Genomic DNA, 18,803 nt, shown 5'->3' on the forward strand with positions numbered 1-18,803 from the left:
AGGAGTGCATACATAACTACTGACCTCACAAGACTCAAAACATAGTGAAATTGTTAAAACATGAGGAGAATGTCTCAGATGTCTTCCTTGCTTAGTTTAGCAGAAGCATATTGGTGTCAGACCGGAATAGAAATCATACCAGAAGTAGATAAAAGTCAGGCAGCAACTAAAAGTGCCAAAAAACAAAGTAAAGAATGTAAGCTGAAGTATCAGAGAAGGCAAGAAATGTAGAAAGTGCATAAATATAGTTGCAGATATAGAAAACTCTTGTAACAACCTCATGTTGATCAGGATCGAATGCAGGAATGGTTAAGGAGAGGTGAATTTAAACCAAAAGACAGAAGGTTAATATTGGCTGCCCAAGATAGTGGAGTACATACATATTGGTTTACAAAGTCCATTGAACATGTGGGGAAACAGACAAATGTAGGTTTTGTAAAATGTAATTGGAAACAGTCGCACACCTTGTTGCTGGTTGTGATATACTAATGGCAGAATACTGCATACTGAAAGGCATAATAATGTGGCAAGACTGTTGCATTGGGGGATTGTGCAAACATTGGAATATTGATGTAGCTGAAAAACACTGGAAACATGAACCATAAAGCATTATAGAAAATTCAAAAAATAGATGCAAGAACACCAGATGTAGTAGTCCATGAAAGGAAGATAGTCCGTAGTCTTCAGGCCACTGGCTTGGATATATTCTAAGGATCCATGCTCTGGCATTCATTTACATACCCTTATGCTTTACAAGATGAGGTCATGCATCGGGCATGCTATCTCCGGAAGGTAAAGCTTTGGTACCTTGTCAGACATCAGTGGTGACAATCCATATGTCAGGAATACTACAGCAGTCATCAGCAAGACATCTACTGTTATGGTAAGTTCTTAAACAACTTTACTTCATTCGTAGTCAGTATTGCAGTACTAATTCTTGGGTCATCCTGTCATGCAGTAGCCCGTGACTGGCCTGATTTCCAGATGTATTGCACCTTCCCTAGGCGATGGACAGAAGAAATGTGTCCATTGATGTCATCTTGAGTTCTTTCTAGCCTGCAGTCTGATGCACTACTCCATTGTTATGAGATGCTGTCAGTACACCCATTGGCCCATTTTCTCCAGAGTTATTTCTTCCTGATTTCAATAAGTACCCCAGTGGGTAATTTGTCCTTCTTCTGATTAATGTTTAAAAAGGTCAATAAATGCTTGAAGTGTGAAAAACAAATCCAGTGTAAATATTTTCATTGCTTCAGTTTTTTTTGTTTTGGGCCTCAGCATGACATTTGTAGTTGTCAGGATTGTGCTAGGTTTTGTATGAAGACTCGTAAGCATAGGGCTGAACTCCTCACAGCCGATGTTTTGCTGTTTGTTTTTTTCTCCTTAATGCTTTTTGAACCATGTCTGCTGACCTTTAGCCCCCCCCCCCCCACACACACACACAAATTTATTTTTTTTTAATTTTACATTTGTTTACCGGGAAACTCCGACTGGACACAGGTCCATTTTCAGCGGATGCCCGGAGAGAAAAGCTCCACATTACAATACATTACAAGAGAGTAAAAAGAAGTAGAACATACGTACATATGGCGTATATACACATCAGGACAACATGCTGGTGATTAACAAACATGCATATAGCATATATACATACAACAGGACATCATGCTAATGATTAACATTTCTTACAGTAGACAATCAGTGGTACATTTTTTTTTCCAGTTATAACTTTTGTAAGGTAAATGTATGCAGGTTTGGAAGATTTCAGGGGAGAAACTGTTTATACATAGCTGTAGCCTGACAAATTCTCTTTGTATGGATTAGCCTGGTGAGTGGCATGAGCATAGCCAGTTACTTAGATAGTGGGTTTTCAGGAGTTTTTTGAATTGACTAAAGGAGGTGGTAGAAGTTATTTGGCTTGGTAGTGTGTTCCAGGTTTTGGCAATGGTGTTGGCAAAGAGGGACTTACCAGCTTCGTTTTTATGTTTGATGACAGTTATGAGGTTCTGGTTACTAGATCTTAAGGCTGTAGAGGGAATGTGGGGCTGAATTAGGTGCTGAAGTGCTGGAGTTATCTCAGGAAAGTAGTAGAGTTTGTGCACTATGGAGAGTTGATTGAGTAGAAGTATATGAGGCAACTCAAGCCAGTTGAGTTGCTTAAGGGATAGACAGTGGTGGGACCTATGTGATGCTTCAGTAGCAAACTTGGCAATCTTGTTGTAGCAAGATTCCATTTTATTTAGATCAGTTTGACGAAGATTGGTCAAGATGGGAGAGGCATAGAGGAAGGGGGATAGAAGATGAGTCCTTGTGATGGTTACTTTGGTGCGTTTTGTCATAAACTGTTTGTTCCTGTAGAGGAGACCAAGTTTTTTATTAACTTTCTTAATGGTTTGTACTATGTGGATGTCAAACCTCGGGTTATTGTCTATTTCTAAGCCTAGCAGTTTAGTGTGTGTGGTTGGACTGATTTGAATGTTTTCTTTGGTGCTAATGGTGAAATTATTATTTAGGGGAGGAGCTCTGCCAGGGCTAAAAATAATTAGGTTGGCTTTTTTTGGGATTAAGAAGAAACTTGATGTTAGTGAACCAAGTTTCGGCTAGGGTGAAGTTATTTTGGGTAAGGGTTTGCAGTTCACTAAGGTTAGGGCCAGCACATATGAGGGTAATGTCATCTGCATATTGTACTATTGAGGCAGTGGGAGAGGATGAAGAGATCTGATTTGTAAATAGAGAGAACAGCAATGGGCCAAGGATGGATCCTTGAGGGACTCCAACAGGGGGGACAGTTGGTCCTGCCATTGGACTGCTTACTGACGGACAGATAAGTAGCTGTTGAACCATGATATAGAGGAGGGACTTATATTTAGGGTGGATAGTGTATCAAGAAGCAGACTGTGGTTTACCATGTCAAAGGCTTTTGATAGGTCTAAGAATATGGAAGAAACAAATAGACCCTTGTTTCTGTGGTGGTTAACTATATTGGTGAATGATAGTAGTGCTGTTGTGGTACTATGGGAGGGTCTAAAGCCATGCTGGGATATGGAGAGTAGGTTGTTATTCTGGAAGTACTGTATTAGTTGAGTATTAACAACTTTTTCTAATATTTTGGATAAAGGTGATAGGATTGCTATTGGGTGATAGTTGGTGAGCTCTAAGGAGTTGCCTCCTTTGTGCAGTGGAATTATATGTGATGTTTTCCATGAGATGGGGACTTTGCATTCTGAGAGAGATCTGTTTATGGGAATAGAGACAAGATAGGCTATAGCTTCAGCTGAGATCCTAAGGAAGTCTGCTGGCAGCTTATCAGCTGCTAGAGTGGTTGGTTTAAGTTTACCAAGGAGTTTAGATATTGATTTGGTGGATAAAGAGTGGAGGTGAAAAGATTCAGACCCATTCATTCCTGATTGCTGAGAGCCCAACATGGAAGAGTTAGACATAGGTTCATAGATTAGTACTAGGCTAACTGCCCTTGTGGGCCATTTTAAGCCTAGCCAGTTACCCCATGTGAGAATCAAACCCTGTAACATGTGTCTGTAAGGTAAACACTTTAACCATTATGCCAACCTCCCACCCAGGGAACTACAATTCATTAACTTGGACAATTAGGTGGGGAACAGGAAATTTATCCCTGGTTTGGCACATATGTCTCTAATAGACACAAGCAGCCTGTAAATGGTTCATCTTCCAGGCTTCTGCTAGTAAATGTTTCATCTCCAAGCCCCTGCTTACACTTATCAAGGGTACCAGAACTTGTCAGAGATTTGGGATGTACAGCTAGGCTTAAAAAGGCCCTTGTGGTCATTAGCCTAGTAAACAAGTATAAACAATTCTGCAATTGTGAGGATAGTCTGTGCCTCTGTCTGTCATATCCCTTCCACTTGACTACTGCAAGGAAATTGCCCTTGTCTCATCATTTGAGATAGTTTGGCCCCCAAACTGGGGGTCTGTGGAAACTGTACCATATTCCCTAAACATGGGACTACACAGTGGTCCTTTCCTAGTCAACATACTGCATCTTGCCAGGCATAAACTGTAGAGGCATTTCCTCTATGGCCCCAACCCCCCCCCCCCCCGTCACTGATGTAAGCACTCACTTCATCGTGGGGAGTATCCTTTATCATCTCCTGGCGTGTGTATGCTCAAACAGACACAAGCACACATGTGCACGCGCGCACACACACACACACACACACTTACAAGAGCTGCCATCACCACTAGCTTGAGTGCACCAAACCTGTGTCCACCCTGTTTGTGGACATTGGTATCATGTAACCTTCCACTTGAGTGGGAGAATTCAGTCAAACAGGAATGACTCTCCATAACCTAGAATGGTTAGGCTGGTGTAACATGCTCAGTACCTTCTCACCCAGAATATCCATCACCCAAGCTTGGGTCGTCTGGGTTACAATCTATTTTGTTGTTGTTCATTTAAGAAGTAGACAGAATGTTATAAACCTCTTTTTTTTTTACAAAGAATGTGAAGTCATTGATATTTGGCATTGTTTATTGACTGCCATATTCACTGTCTTGTCTGAAAAATCATGCAACAGTTTGAGTTAAAATAATGAGCATTTTTAAAATCAGGAAGAGGCAATAGAGCTGTGAGCCAGTAGCAGATGCTGCTGAGTGGGAGGCATCACTCACTGGTGCACAGAGGCTGTGTGTTTAAGATGGCTGCCACACAATTCCACAGTCTGGGTTTCAGCTCTAGTCTCTCTGTCTTTGTGGAGTTTTCTTTGTATCTGCAAGAGTTTGCAACTGTTTCTTCTCAACTTCCGTAACGCATGCTGATTGACTGGCTATATTTATCCTTGCCCATATGGCTGTGGTCATTGCTGAAAAGATTTCAAGACAAACCAGTTAACTTACCTGTTTAACATGAAAAAAATAAGACTTTTGCTTGCAGGGAAGAAGTACATGGTACACAGCAGAAAACTCTTTGTACATTCAAACCAGTCTCTAGAGTGCACAACAAAGCACTTAAAGCCCATAGCTGTTGGTTCCCAGTTGTTAGAATCTTTATTACATTTTCTAGTAACATTTTTTAAACTACCACTTGCGGCTTTTGAGTTGCCTTGGCCACTGTAAGTCAGTTTTGCATAGTGTGGTGCAGTTTGATTCTGTATAGAGTGAATTAAGGGTATTTCTGTCTGGAACATAATCACTGTAAGCAAGCTAGAAGATCATTACATGCAGGTCAGGTTGTATCACCTTGCTTGGGAAGCACTAAGGTGCTACACTGGACCTTAATGCGTCTGTGTGGGACAGAGCAGTCTGTGCAATAAAGGTTAAAGTAAGACTGTTTTCTTTGATTCTTTCTATCTTGGTCTGATCCAAGGCAGTAACTTAGCATTGTGGCTTTACAGTGCTACAGTACTTCATGCTGTAGCTTGTTAAAGCCTGATATGTGAGTTTGTTGGTTGGGCTTGCCATTGCACTTGGTAATAAGAAAGTAACATTTGTTGTAAGAACTGAACTCATCAGCCTCCTTTCCTTCCATTAGCCTTGCCCAGATGTGTACTGGTTTCCACTTTTTACAGACACTGCTTGCGATCATCTTGTGGAGGAAGTGGAGCACTATGGGAAATGGTCGTCTGGTAGCAGTACGGTAAGAATACTGTTAGCATATTTCATGTTTTAAATTCATGTTTTTTTTTAACACCTTTACTAAATTATCACTTAAAACACAGGCAAAAGAAAAAAGCATATTAACATGTTCCCAGTTACATACATTACACATTATATATGTTCTTTTGTATAACTATCATCATCAGTCCAGCATTACATAAAGTGCTCATTTCCTGCCTTCCCTTAAACCTCACTCCTCCTCCAGAACTTCATTCTGCATATATTGTTCCCACAATTACCATTTATTTCTATGTAATTTTCTCCTACCCTTTTCTAAAGATCCCACTTCCAGTTCTTTTATCTGTGTTAGAATACTCACTAATTCAAATACAGTTGGTTTACATTTTGATTTCTGTTTTCTAGTAATTGTTTTTTGGCAGCCATTAGAATTAAATTTCACAAGGCCTTACTATTTCTAGGCAATTCTGACCCTGTGTCCCAGATCAAAAGAATAATTTCCTTAGCTACACCCATTTGCTCACCCAATATTTCTGACAGAGTGCTCTGTAGGGGTTTTTTTTAAGTCTGCCAACTCATTAGACTCCCAAACATATGTTCCCAGTTACCTCTTTCTTCCCTATTACAACTCCAACATTTAACATTTGAGGAAAAAATATTTGGAGTCTGCTTGGGGTATAAAAATACCTGTGCAAACACTTTCAAGCAAAAATCCTAAACCTTCTAGACTTTGTACCATACTTGGGAGCCATACATATGTTCTCCCATTGTTCTTTTTAAATTGGATCATAGCAGTTTACTAGGCTATCGACCCGGAGGTCATTTCAAGCCTAGCTGTTTTATCCCACTGTAATACCACAGATACTCTAGTCAATACCCAGGATTGTATTTAGCAATGACTACCCTTGCCCAGGAGGGGTGTGTGCACTATCCCCAGTAAGAATTTATTGGGCCTCATCCATTTGTCCAGGTTCCTTTTTCAACAGTGTCATAGAGTTGCTCTGCTTCACATGAATTGGTAGCCTATTCCAAAGAAGCATCAGTCACTGGGAGACAAATCTGTCCCTCCAGCACATCTTACTCAAGTTGCAGGCCACGTTTAGGTCCCTGGAACGGGTAGCACTAGTCCCGTTTGATTTACGGATGTGTAGCAAATTCATTAGGTTTGGGTCTGAGATTGCTTTGTAAGCCAGGCAAAGGTCTCCACTAAGAAGTCTGTACGATACTGACTACAGTGAAAGGGACTTCAATCAATCTGTATAAGGTATGTGCTAGAGTCCCTTGATCTTCTTTGTTAGAAACCTCTGAGGTCTCTCCAATTGCTGCAGGTGCTTTGTACGGTACATGCTCAATTATGGGCCTGATTAGTGAACACTATAGTGGAGTTATAAATTCCTTTGCTCAAGTGGTGATGTCTTTACTAGTCAAGTGTACTAAGTAGAAAGCCTTCCTTACTACAGTAGACATATGGTAGGCAAAGTTAAGGTTGCAGTCAATTTGTGATCCCAGATCCCTTACCACTTCTTATCTGGGATACTTCACAAAACCAGTGTGCCATGCAATTACAGTCCTTAAGGCAAAATAACATACACAACATACTAGTAATAGGTGACTCTATAGTCAGGCACACTGACGTCCCACTCACTAGGCTGAACAAGGAGAAGGTTACTGTTAGCTGCTAAGCACTCAGGTCTCTCCAGAACAGGTACATATATGACTCTGTCATTGTCCATGTTGGTGTGAATGACCTGAGCCATACCTCCCTGGACTACATGAAAAGAGACATGGAAGAGCTCTCTGATCATGTAGCCCAGGCCGGTATGACCCTAACCCTCAGTAGCATCCTGCCCTCACCAAGAATGATATCATGGTATAAAGAAAAAAATATCAATTTCAACAATTGGCTAAGCTTCTGGTGTCATTCATAGGGGATCCAGTGTCTGTCCACCTGGGATGATATGCTTGACAAGCCACACTGCTTTGCTAGAGACGGCTTGCATCTGCCACCCTTAGGCTTGCAAATACTGGCCAAGGCTCTTGCTACCCCCATAGTGCCTTTTTTAGGCAAGGCTCAAAAGACAAACCCACCACCGTAAATAGCACAAGTAACAAAAAACTGAGGGTAATGCTACTCAAAGCCAGAAGTCTAAACCTCAAAATGCATGCACTCGAGGCACTCCTCAGTATGGAGGAAAATCAATATATGTGCAGTAACAGAAACCTGGTTTAAGGCTCCAGAGAGCACCCCAGCACTACCAGGCTACAACTCATACCATACATTTTGGCCACAGAACCCGGACCGAAATACAAAAGGAGGGGGCGTATCCATATTCGTCAAGGATACCCACACCTCCAGGTTAGTGGCACAGCATGATGCTTCAGAGATCATCCACGCGCAACTAACAACGGGCAAAACTGCAATTCAAATTGTAGCTTGCTACAGATCACCCACCATGTCCCAGGAACCCCATTCCACATTTCTGGAAACACTGGGAAACATAAAGGTCCTACCATACACCTTGATATTGGGTGATTTCAATTACCCAAAAATTAACTGGGAGAACTACTCCATTACTAACTCCCTTGCTCAACATTTCCTAGAATTTATAACCTCAAATGCCCAGGAACAACTGGTCAAACCCTCCACCAGAGGTGACAACATGTTGGACCTAATCATCATCAACATGGATGACTGGTGTTCCACACTGGAGGTCAACCCCTCGCTGGTTAGATTTGACCATAAACTAATCACTCTGGATATCCACATTCTGCCCCCACCCCCGGTCAAGGAAACCACCGTGAAAAACTTTTCAAAAGCAAACTTCACGTTACTTAAGACTGAGGTGGAAAGTTTCAAAGCCCCCATGCTAAAGGATAACACTGTCCAAGCTGCAAAATCCTTTACTAATGCACTCTACGGGCTTCTGCAAGAATGCATGGATTGTGGTATCCCAAGCAAAACCAAGACTCACTCCTCCAAGAAAAGGAAACTAGTTTGGTGGACCCCTGCCATAAACATACTATACAATAGAAGGAGGAAACTAGTACAGAAAAGAGTAAAATCCCAGAAAGGGAAGACATCCCTGATCAGTATCAGTAAGAAACTACTATCCCTCATAAAATCATCCAAGGCTAGCTTCGAAAGAAAAATTGCCAAGGACTCCAAAGATAACCACAAGGCATTCTTTGGCTATGTCAAGAATCTAAGTGGCAATTCTCAGATCTGCTTGGAGTTAGTGCAGAATGGCACAAAATACACTGAACCGACGAATGTCACCAACATCCTGGCAGACAGGTTCAGTGCAAACTTCACCCTCTCTCACCCCCAAAAGGGCCCATAATCATACCAGAAGAACGTAGAGCCCCTCTAATCATAGACACTCAGGTTAAAACAGCCCTCTCCAAAGCCAAAAACACAGCATCAATGGGACCGGATGGTGTCCCAGGCTGCATCCTACACGAGCTCAAAGATGAACTAACCCCTCACCTAAACACACCGTTCAAACTCTGCCTCTCCACAGGCTACGTACCTATAGAGTGGTGCACAGCAATGGTTATTCCGCTCCACACAGGTGGAGCCACAACAGACCCCGGGAACTATCACCCTATAAGCCTGACTAGCTTGCTCTGCAAAGCTATGGAGCGCATCATCATAGAACCCATTAACAGAGACATTGGGAACCTCCAAACACTGGACCCTACCCAGTTTGGCTTTGTTAAGGGCAGATCATGCCTCCTAAACCTGGTGGACTTCTTTGAGACAGTTACCAAGGCTATAGACGAGGGAAAGGTCATCCACACAGCCTACCTAGACCTTGCAAAGGCCTTCAACACCATTCCCCATTCTGGTATTATAGAAAAGCTCAGCAGCCTGAACATAAACCCCTACATCACAAGATGGGTTGCCAACTGGCTGACGGACAGAATCCACATGGTAAGAGTTGTGGGAGCCAAAATGTTGAATTAAAGTGTTTTTATTTTACCTCAATGTGTACTCCGTTGTTGTGGACAAGTTTTCAGTCATTATTTTGTTTTGGTATCAGTTGTGGGAGCTATGTTTGGCATATACTTCTCAGAGGTACAGGCAAGCACAGGAGGACTATGGCTGACCAAGTTCGCAGATGACTGCAAACTAGGGGCTATAATTGATTCTCCGGCTGACACAGACATCCTCCAAAAGGGTCTCACTGAGACAGATACCTGGTGTCAAAATCATGGCCTCAAGCTAAGTGCCAAAAAGTGCATAGTCATCCCCTTTGGAAAAAACAAAGTACCCACAAACTACCACATACGTGGTAGTCTCCTAAATATGGAAGATGTAATAAGGGATCTGGGGACCCAAGTAGATAGTAATCTCTCCTTTGATAATCACATTGCTAAAGTGGGTAGAAATTCCTTATATGTGGCCCACCTAATCACAAAAGGGTTTGCATCCAGGTCAAAAGAGGTCATTGTGTCCCTTTACTCATCAGACCCATCATAGAGAACAACGCCCCATTTGTGATGTACCTTACAAGACATCTGCAACAGCTGGAAAGACCACAGAAGTACCTCACCAAGAGGATCACTGGCCTTAAACGGATGCCCTGTGCAGCTCGACTGAAGAAACTCCAGCTGTACTTGGTTGCATACCGCCTACTCAGAGGTGATCTGTGCCTGACATACAAGGCCATGTCCAGCCCAGAATTGATGGACATCTCCACCTAAAGAAAACCGTATCCCCTCAAGCCACATGCTCTAAGGATCTAAACCTCACCACAACAATAAATAGGATGTACTGGAGGGACAGAGTCCTGTCCCAGAGACTTCCCATGCTTTGGAACAAGATTCCAATCTACATTAGGCAGAGCTGCTCGGTAACACTCCTCAAGAGAAACCTTGACGAGTGGATGGGAAACAGAAAGTTTACCCCAGGGATCACTTCATTGGCTCTGGAGGACAGAGGCACAGGGTACTAATCTAAGAGGGTGGTGAAAGCCAACACATTCTGGCTAGGCTTATAAATGCCTTCGGGCAGATAGCCTAGTACCTACCTATGAACCTATGATAGCACACTGCATCCAGTTTTGCTACTCCTTGCATGGAAAACTGCTCCCTAGGACCATCAGAACCCAATCCACTAGGGCAACCTCTACTTCCACAGCATTCCTTAGAGGGGTACCCACCAAGGACATCCTGGAAGCTGCCACATGGACTTCAGTCCACACCTTCACCAAACATTACCATCTGAACCTATTCTCAAAAGCTAGGGCTGGGTTTGCTTCTGCAGATGTCCTTCAAGGATGCATCTGCAGTCCTTACAAATGGGTAGTCCTGTCGTCAGGCAGCCCTTCGGTCGGCCGGATTCCAAAGTCTGGGTCTGGCTTCGGCTGGTGTCGCACTTCACCCGACATCATAGCTGCAGTTTTTCGGGTATAAAGGCATCAGCCGACGCCATTTTCCCCAGTCTTTCTTGCCGCGTGGCGCCCGAAGCAGAAGCTGTTCGCAAGTGCCGGTCTGTCAGAACCAGAGATTACTAGTACCGAATACTACTTCGAAGACCTCTAAAAAGCTAAGTACCCCATTGGGGACTCTTTCTTGCCTCAGCCGATGTCAGAAAAAGTGAATAACTGTTTAACTTGTGGGAAACAAATACCTCATAAAGATTTCCACTCTTACTGCTTACCTTGTTTAGGCCCAGACCACGACGTAGCAGCTTGTCTAGCCTGTGCTTCTTTTAACCGACGGACGCTTAGACGTCGGTCGGAATTTGCAGAACAATTTTTCGGCTCTGATTTTGCTTATATCATGCCGTCGGATCCTCCGACTTCACAAATTACCAAAAAATGCAGGGAAAAGGACCAACACTCGCGGTCCGCGGTTTCGGCCGAAACCGCGGTTAAGCCAACCACGAGTGTCTCGGTTTCGGCTGAAACCGAGCAAGCGGTTCTTCCCCCAGCCGAAAACATGCCTTCTAACGAGGCCTCTTCTAGCCTGGTGGAATCGGCTTCTGAAATCCAACCTGCAGTTGCGGTTTCTCAGGAATTATCAGACACTATTCCCTTGGATATTTCAACCCCTGCACATGGAGCTGCTAGGCCTCCTGCAGCCATGTCTATTAAGGCCTTTGCCAGGGCTAAAGCAGCCAAAGCTTCAAAAACGGTGCCTGTCAAACCCCCCTCTCACAGGCCCAGCACCAGTTCCCATATGCTTTCTTTGGCTGAGGATCTCATTTCTTTAATTCGTGGATCCCAGCCTCATCCAGACAGGACCTCTCATCCACCTCCAGAGAAGAGGCCTAGAGCAGAGCCCCCTGAGCCAGTATCCACAGATGATTCCTCTGATGACTCAGAACATACAGACCCTCCTGAGGCTCCTTATTCCCCTTACGAAGACTCTGATGCTGAAGAGTCCATTCCTTTAGCCTCTCCACCTGAGGAATTTTCCTTTGGGGAAACCTTGCATGCTATGAGGGAACAATTTCAGTGGCAGGACCAAGATTTCTCAGACTCCAGAAAAAGGCTTAGAACCTTTCTACATTTGCCACAGCATAGGCCTTTAGCTATACCTCCAGTTCTTTCTGTTGTAGATGATGCATTTAATGATGCTTGCACTGCTCCTGATTCATTACCTCCGGCCCCTGCTAAGCCCGATAGGTTCTACAGGGTCCCGGACACTCATCACCATTTATACAAGGCTCCTTTTGCAGATCCAGAGACTATCTCCCAGGGCCCTAAAGCTGTAGCAACTACATCTACTAAAAAACCCCTCCCCTCTGAAAGGGAATCCAGGTCCTTAGAGAGATGGGGTAAAAAAATTTACACCTCTGCTACTTTGTCAGCTAGGGCTTTGAACTGCCAATTTCATATGATTCAATATCAAGAGTTTATGCTTGACCAGTTAACTAAAAGCTGTCCTCTGAAGAATCTTTAGATAAAAATATGTTCAGGAAATGGTACATAACATACAGCAGGTTAGTAACCATTCTTTAAAATGTGGCTATGATGCACTGGAGGCTTCCTTTAGATCAGCCATGACTGGCACAGTTATCAGGAGACATGCATGGTTGAAAGAGCAGGCATTACCAGACCATGTCAAATCAAAGCTTTTGGATGCACCCATGGACAAAGTCAATTTATTTGGTTCCCCTGCACAGCAGGTACTAAAAAAGATGGAAGAGAAGGCGAAATCTGTACAAACAGTGAAAGATTTCTTACAGGTTCAACCTCCAAGGTTTAGCAGGAACTGGCCCTCCAAGAATTGGTCCTTTCCGGACTCCTCTAAGACACAGAGAGGCAGGAATAGGCATGCAAGAGGCAGAAACCAATCCAGGGGTGCCTACAGGGGACGCCAGTGGCAAGGTAACAACCAGCGAGGCACGGATGCAGCCACCACTACTACAACAACACAATCACAGTGACTTGGCTGTGGCACCGCCTACCAGGGAACAACTGGAAGCACCCTTAGGTGGAAAACTAACCTTATTTTCAAAGAACTGGCATTGCATCACAAGGGAAAAATGGATTTTGCAAACTATAGACCAAGGTTACAGGTTCCATTTCCATACTCTACCAGGAAAGAGAGGAATGCCAAACCTGCCACCTACTCAAAGGGCAGAAGCTCTAAAGCAAATATCTCAATTATTAAGAATGAGAGCTGTGGAAAAGGTACCATCTATGGAACAAGGAAAGGGATTTTACTCCAGACTCTTCCTGGTACCAAGAAAAGAGAGCAAATGGAGGCCTATTCTCGACCTGTCCGCTTTAAACACATTCCTCATTGTTCCAAAATTCAAAATGCTGACCCTACAGCAGCTTCTTCCCATGCTGGGCAAGGAGTCTTGGCTGGTAACTCTAGATCTCAAGGAGGCATACCTGCACGTCCCCATACGACCAATTTGCAGAAGATACCTCAGATTTCTTGCAGGATCAGAGCATTATCAATTCTCAGCATTGCCCTTTGGCTTATCTACTGCACCCAGAGTGTTCACGAAATGCCTGGCATCAGTAATTGCTCATTGCAGACTTCAGGGGATTCAAATTTATTCCTACCTGGGCGACTGCCTGATACAAGCGGACAACAAAAGCAAGCTAACAGAAGACTTACAAAGAGTCATTTACCTGCTGCAAGCCCTGGGATATACAGTCAATATAAAAAAGTCAAGGCTGATTCCATCCCAAAGAATAACCTTTCTGGATGCAGAGCTGGACACATCAAAACAATTGGCATTCCTAACTGCAGAAAAGAAAGAGCAACTACCTCTCTACTTCTTGGCATTAACAAGGCAGAACCATCTAACTGCAAGAAAAGTACTGCAAGCCCTAGGCTTCATGGCATCCTGCATAATTCTGGTCCCTCATGCCAGACTGCATATGAGAAAGCTACAGTGGTACCTAAAGAATTTGTGGTCCCAACACAAGCACAGCCTAGAAACCAAAATTCCAATAATCCCATGCCTGAAGCAAGAGTTCCTATGGTGGGCTCAGGCCTGTCAATCAAACACAGGATTACCCTTCTGCAACAGTCAACCAAGCCAAACCATCACGACAGATGCCTCAGACCTCGGTTGGGGGGCACACATGCTGGGCAAGTGCATACAAGGCTTATGGACTGAAGACCAGCTGCGCCTGCACATAAATCTAAAGGAAATGCTGGCAGTAAAATTGTCAATCCAGTCATTCAGACCATTCCTCCAAGAAGGTCAGTTGATGATAAGGACAGACAACACCACAGTTATGTGGTACATCAACAAACAGGGAGGCACACATTCATATCCTCTATGCTGGCTGGCACTGGACCTATGGGATGTGGCTCTGAGCTACAACATTCAGTTACAAGCAATTTTTGTACCGGGAAAAGAAAACATTCTAGCAGACATATTAAGCAGAACTACCACAGATGCCCACGAATGGATGCTGTATCCGGACATCTTCAAAGCCATCACAAGAGAATGGGGATTACCACAAATAGACTTATTTGCATCCCCACTCAATCACCAGCTAAAGAAATTCTGCACAAGGACGTACCACCCACTTGCTTGGAAGGTGGACTCCTATCTTTCAGTTGGAAAAACCTGACAGCATGCATTCCCACCACTTCCTTTGATGCACAAGGTGCTTTTGAAGATCAAAGAGGAATGTCCAAGGATCATTCTGATAGCTCCAGACTGGCCAAGACAACATTGGTACCCATTGCTGAGGAGCATGTCTCGGGAACAAATATGGGCACTACCCTGATCCCATTGCTGTTAACACAGAACAACTACAACATCCTGCATCCAAACCTGAAAACTCTGCAGCTAACTGCCTGGAACATTACATAAGAACAATTAACCCAAATTTATCCCAAAGGGTTAAAGACATAATTCTTGAGGCTCGTAGACCTTCAACAAGAAAGAATTATGCAGCAAAATGGAAAAGATATCTCATTTGGAGTACTGCAAAGGGAGAAGATGTGGCACTGGTAAACATAGCCAACATCTTGGAGTACTTGGCAGAGCTCTTCCATACAGGCCTGTCCTATTCTTCCATCAAGATACATGCATCAGCTATTTCAGCAGAATACAGCTTGGATCCTCCTGTCTTCTCTCATCCTCTGCTCAGACAGTTTCTGAGAGGAATTAAAAATGTAAAACCTCCCAGGAAACCACCATTGCCAGCATGGGACTTGAACTTTGTGCTAGAAAAATTGACACTTCCCCCTTTCGAACCAGCAGCAACAGCAGAATTACAATACTTATCCTGGAAGACTGCTTTCCTGCTGTCAATCACCTCAGCAAGAAGGGTCTCTGAACTACAGGCATTAATGGCAGTGCAACCCTTCCTGATCTTCCATCAAGATAGAGTGTCCATGAGAACAAATCCTACATTTATGCTTAAGGTGGTATCCAGAGTGTCTTTAAATCAGGCTATCCACCTACCTACATTCTTCCCCAACCCACAGAACAGGGGAGAAAGACTGTTGCATACCTTGGATGTACATAGACAATTACGCTACTACCTGGACAGGACCAAGTCCAATAGAAAAACTGACCAGCTTCTGGTAGCATATGCAACAGGAAAGGAAGGAAAACCAATTTCAAAACAGACAATCTCCAAATGGATAGGAAATTGCATTAGATTTTGTTACTCCTACCATGGAAAGAAAACTCCAGAGAACATCAGGCCTCACTCCACAAGGGCTACAGCCACTACCACAGCTTTCTTACGAGGAGTGGCTACCAAGGACATTATAGAGGCTGCTACTTGGACCTCCGTGCATACATTTGCCAAGCATTACAATTTACCTTTATACTCTAGATCCTGAGCAGGTTTTGCCACTGCTGTTTTGCAAGGGATCTTAACTACACCATAATTTTATTTCTCCTCCTCCCCTAGTTTAGCTATGGTATTCTACCCATTTGTAAGGACTGCAGATGCATCCTTGAAGGACATAGTACAGTTTTGTACCTACCATAAATGTAGATGTCCGATAGGAATGCATCTGCAGTCAGGATTACCCACCCACCTTCCCCTCTGTGGTACTCCTAGGGTATTTGCCATCCTTCAGCTAGCTTGGGGGGGATCTATTATGGTGTATTTGTTTGTATATATGTACATACATGCTTATTTTATATGTTTGCTCTCTACTATTTGGAAACATTGGCATTTATCCAAATTTAGCCATCCAAGAGGGCACCTGGCATCTGGGGCAAGAAACACTGAGGAAAATGGCGTCGGCTGATGCCTTTATACCCGAAAAACTGCAGCTATGATGTCGGGTGAAGTGCGACACCAGCCGAAGCCAGACCCAGACTTTGGAATCCGGCCGAACGAAGGGCTGCCTGACGACAGGACTACCCATTTGTAAGGACTGCAGATGCATTCCTATCGGACATCTAAATTTATGGTAGGTACAAAACTGTACTTTCTGCAGGGCATGCTCACCCAATCTTAAATTTCTGTTAGCCTTCCAGTCTTCTCCTCAGCTTTGGGAATCTTCCCAATGGTTAGGACTGCAGCAGTGAAACCGAAGAACACAGTACAGTTGTGTACACTTACCATAAATATAGATGTTCCAGTGTATTCACTGCTGCAGTCATGCTTTCCCTCCTTCTTTCCCCCTGATATCTGCTTTCCTTAGAGAGACACATTTCTATGTGGGTCTCTGACCCCAGTACTAATAATAATTATTAACATTGGACTTCTTTAGTTGGTTAAGGCAAGAAAAACTGAAGTAATGGCGTCACCTGCTCTCCTTTATAGCTCGGACGACCTGACACCACCCAGCAAGTGACAGCAGCCGATGCACAAAATACTTGACTCTGGTATTCGAACTGACTGAGGGCTACCACAGCATGGATAACTCAATGGTTAGGACGGCAGCAGTGAGCACACTTGAACATCTACATTAATGGTGAGTGTACACAACTGTACTATCTTTCACTTAAGATTCCCTATCCATTTCTCTTTGCCTATACCCTGGCTTCAATCCTTGGTAGGGAAGGCAGCCTCTAGCCTGCAGCCCAAATGCCTTCTTGGCTTCTTCCCATTTTATTACCTTTCTCTAGTTATTTGCTCCCAATACCTTGCCTCCTTTGCCAGTTAAATTCCAGCCCCCACTTGCCTCTTCTCTGTATCCTTAATTGCAGTCATCCCTATTGGCAAAATCTCCTTTCTCCTTTCTCATGTTAACTTAACTCTTAGAATACTTTCTGCTAGTTTATAAATATAATATTCTGTGTGACTGTTGTTGCTCTCCTTAAGGATCTGCATCCAAAATCCCACTCTCTTTATTTCTTCAATTCCCCCTGCTTCACCATCATCCCTTTCAATTCTGAATTATAGCTTTCTGCTTGCGTTATGTATGTGAGCCTTAAATGTAGCTCTAAAATACCCCTTCACATCAGGTAATGCTGAACTACCTTGTTCTATTTGAAGGATCAGCTTGTCCCACCTGGCTCTTGATGTTCATCGTGCATACAGCTGCAGTCATAACAGATGGGTTCTCCTGCCGTCAGGCGGGTCCTCGGTCAAACGAATTCCAAAGTCTAGGTCCGGCGTCGGTTGTCGTCGCTTCTTCCCTGACGTCAGTGCGACAGGGGTATAAAAGAACCAGCCGACGCCATTTTCTCCAGTCTTTCTTGCCGCGCGGTGCCCGAAGCAGAAGCAGTTCGCAAGTGCCGGTCGGCCAGCTCCTGAGATTACGAATATTTCTCAACCGAAGACTTCTTGAAAGCTAAGTACCCCGTTGGGGAAACTTTTCTTGCCTCAGACCGATGTCAGACAAAGTTAATAATTGCATTTCATGTGGGAAGCAAACACCACATAAGGATTTCCATTCCCTCTGTATACCTTGCTTAGGCCCAGACCACGACGTCTCGGCCTGTCGTTTTTGTGCTACATTCAACAGATGCACTATTAAGCGTCGGGTGGAGTTCGCCCAACACTATTTTGGCAAAAAAGTTTAATTACAACATGTCGTCGGATACTCTGACGGCAATTTTGAGTAAACGACGTAAAGATAAGGACCGACATATGAGGTCCGCAACTTCTACCGACACCACGCTAAAGCCGACTACATGTGCTCCGGTTCTCAGCGAGGCGCCTACGCAGCCCCTGACTACCGATGACACTTCATTAGCGATGTCTTCTGTGCCCGAGGTCGCAGGCTCTTCGGCCCTCACCCCGACTACAGATACAGAAGTCACTCTTGGCGGGGAAACTCAGAGTTCAGACAGGCCTGCCACCTCTCAAGGTGTCTTCAGGCCTTCTTCTTCTTTTTCCATTAAGGCTTACACTAAATCTAAAGCAGCCATGCATTCTAAAAGACAAGCTCCACTGGGCCCCTCTCAAGGCCCCATGCCTAAAAAGCAGATGCTCAAAATGGCTGAGGATTTGATTACTCTTATCAGGGGTTCTCAACCCCCCTCAGGCAAAAGGCCCAGAGTGGAGGAAGAATACCCTTCCTCGGACCAGGCCTCCATTACTTCAGAACATTCTGAGGACCAGGAACATTCTTACTCCCCTTTTGAAGATTCTGATGTAGAGGAGTCCATTCCCTCTGTCTCCCCCCCTGAGGATTACTCTTTTGGGGAAACCTTGCATACCTTGAGGGAACACTTCCACTGGGAAGGCCAAGAGTACTCAGACTCCAAGAAAAGGCTCAGGGATTTTCTTTTGCTCCCTCAGCACAGGCCTCTGGCTATACCTCCTGTCTTAGACATACTAGATGATGTGTATTCAGAGGCCAGCCTT

The 18,803-nt window shown here is 44.0% G+C and overlaps 1 protein-coding gene across 1 annotated transcript in view; it reads left to right on the forward strand.

Moving 5' to 3' along the window:
* The window catches only part of PLOD1 (procollagen-lysine,2-oxoglutarate 5-dioxygenase 1), a 1,142,395-nt gene that overhangs the window by 893,350 nt on the left and 230,242 nt on the right, over positions 1-18,803 (forward strand). Inside the window, exon 16 of the mRNA XM_044063038.1 lies at positions 5,507-5,611. Coding sequence (XP_043918973.1) covers positions 5,507-5,611 — 105 coding nt within the window. The remainder of the gene's footprint in view (positions 1-5,506; positions 5,612-18,803) is intronic.

Source organism: Protopterus annectens, chromosome 2.part1 (assembly GCF_019279795.1).
Source record: "Protopterus annectens isolate FY-2018-M chromosome 2.part1, PAN1.0, whole genome shotgun sequence".
Classification (NCBI taxonomy): Eukaryota; Metazoa; Chordata; order Ceratodontiformes; family Protopteridae; genus Protopterus; species Protopterus annectens.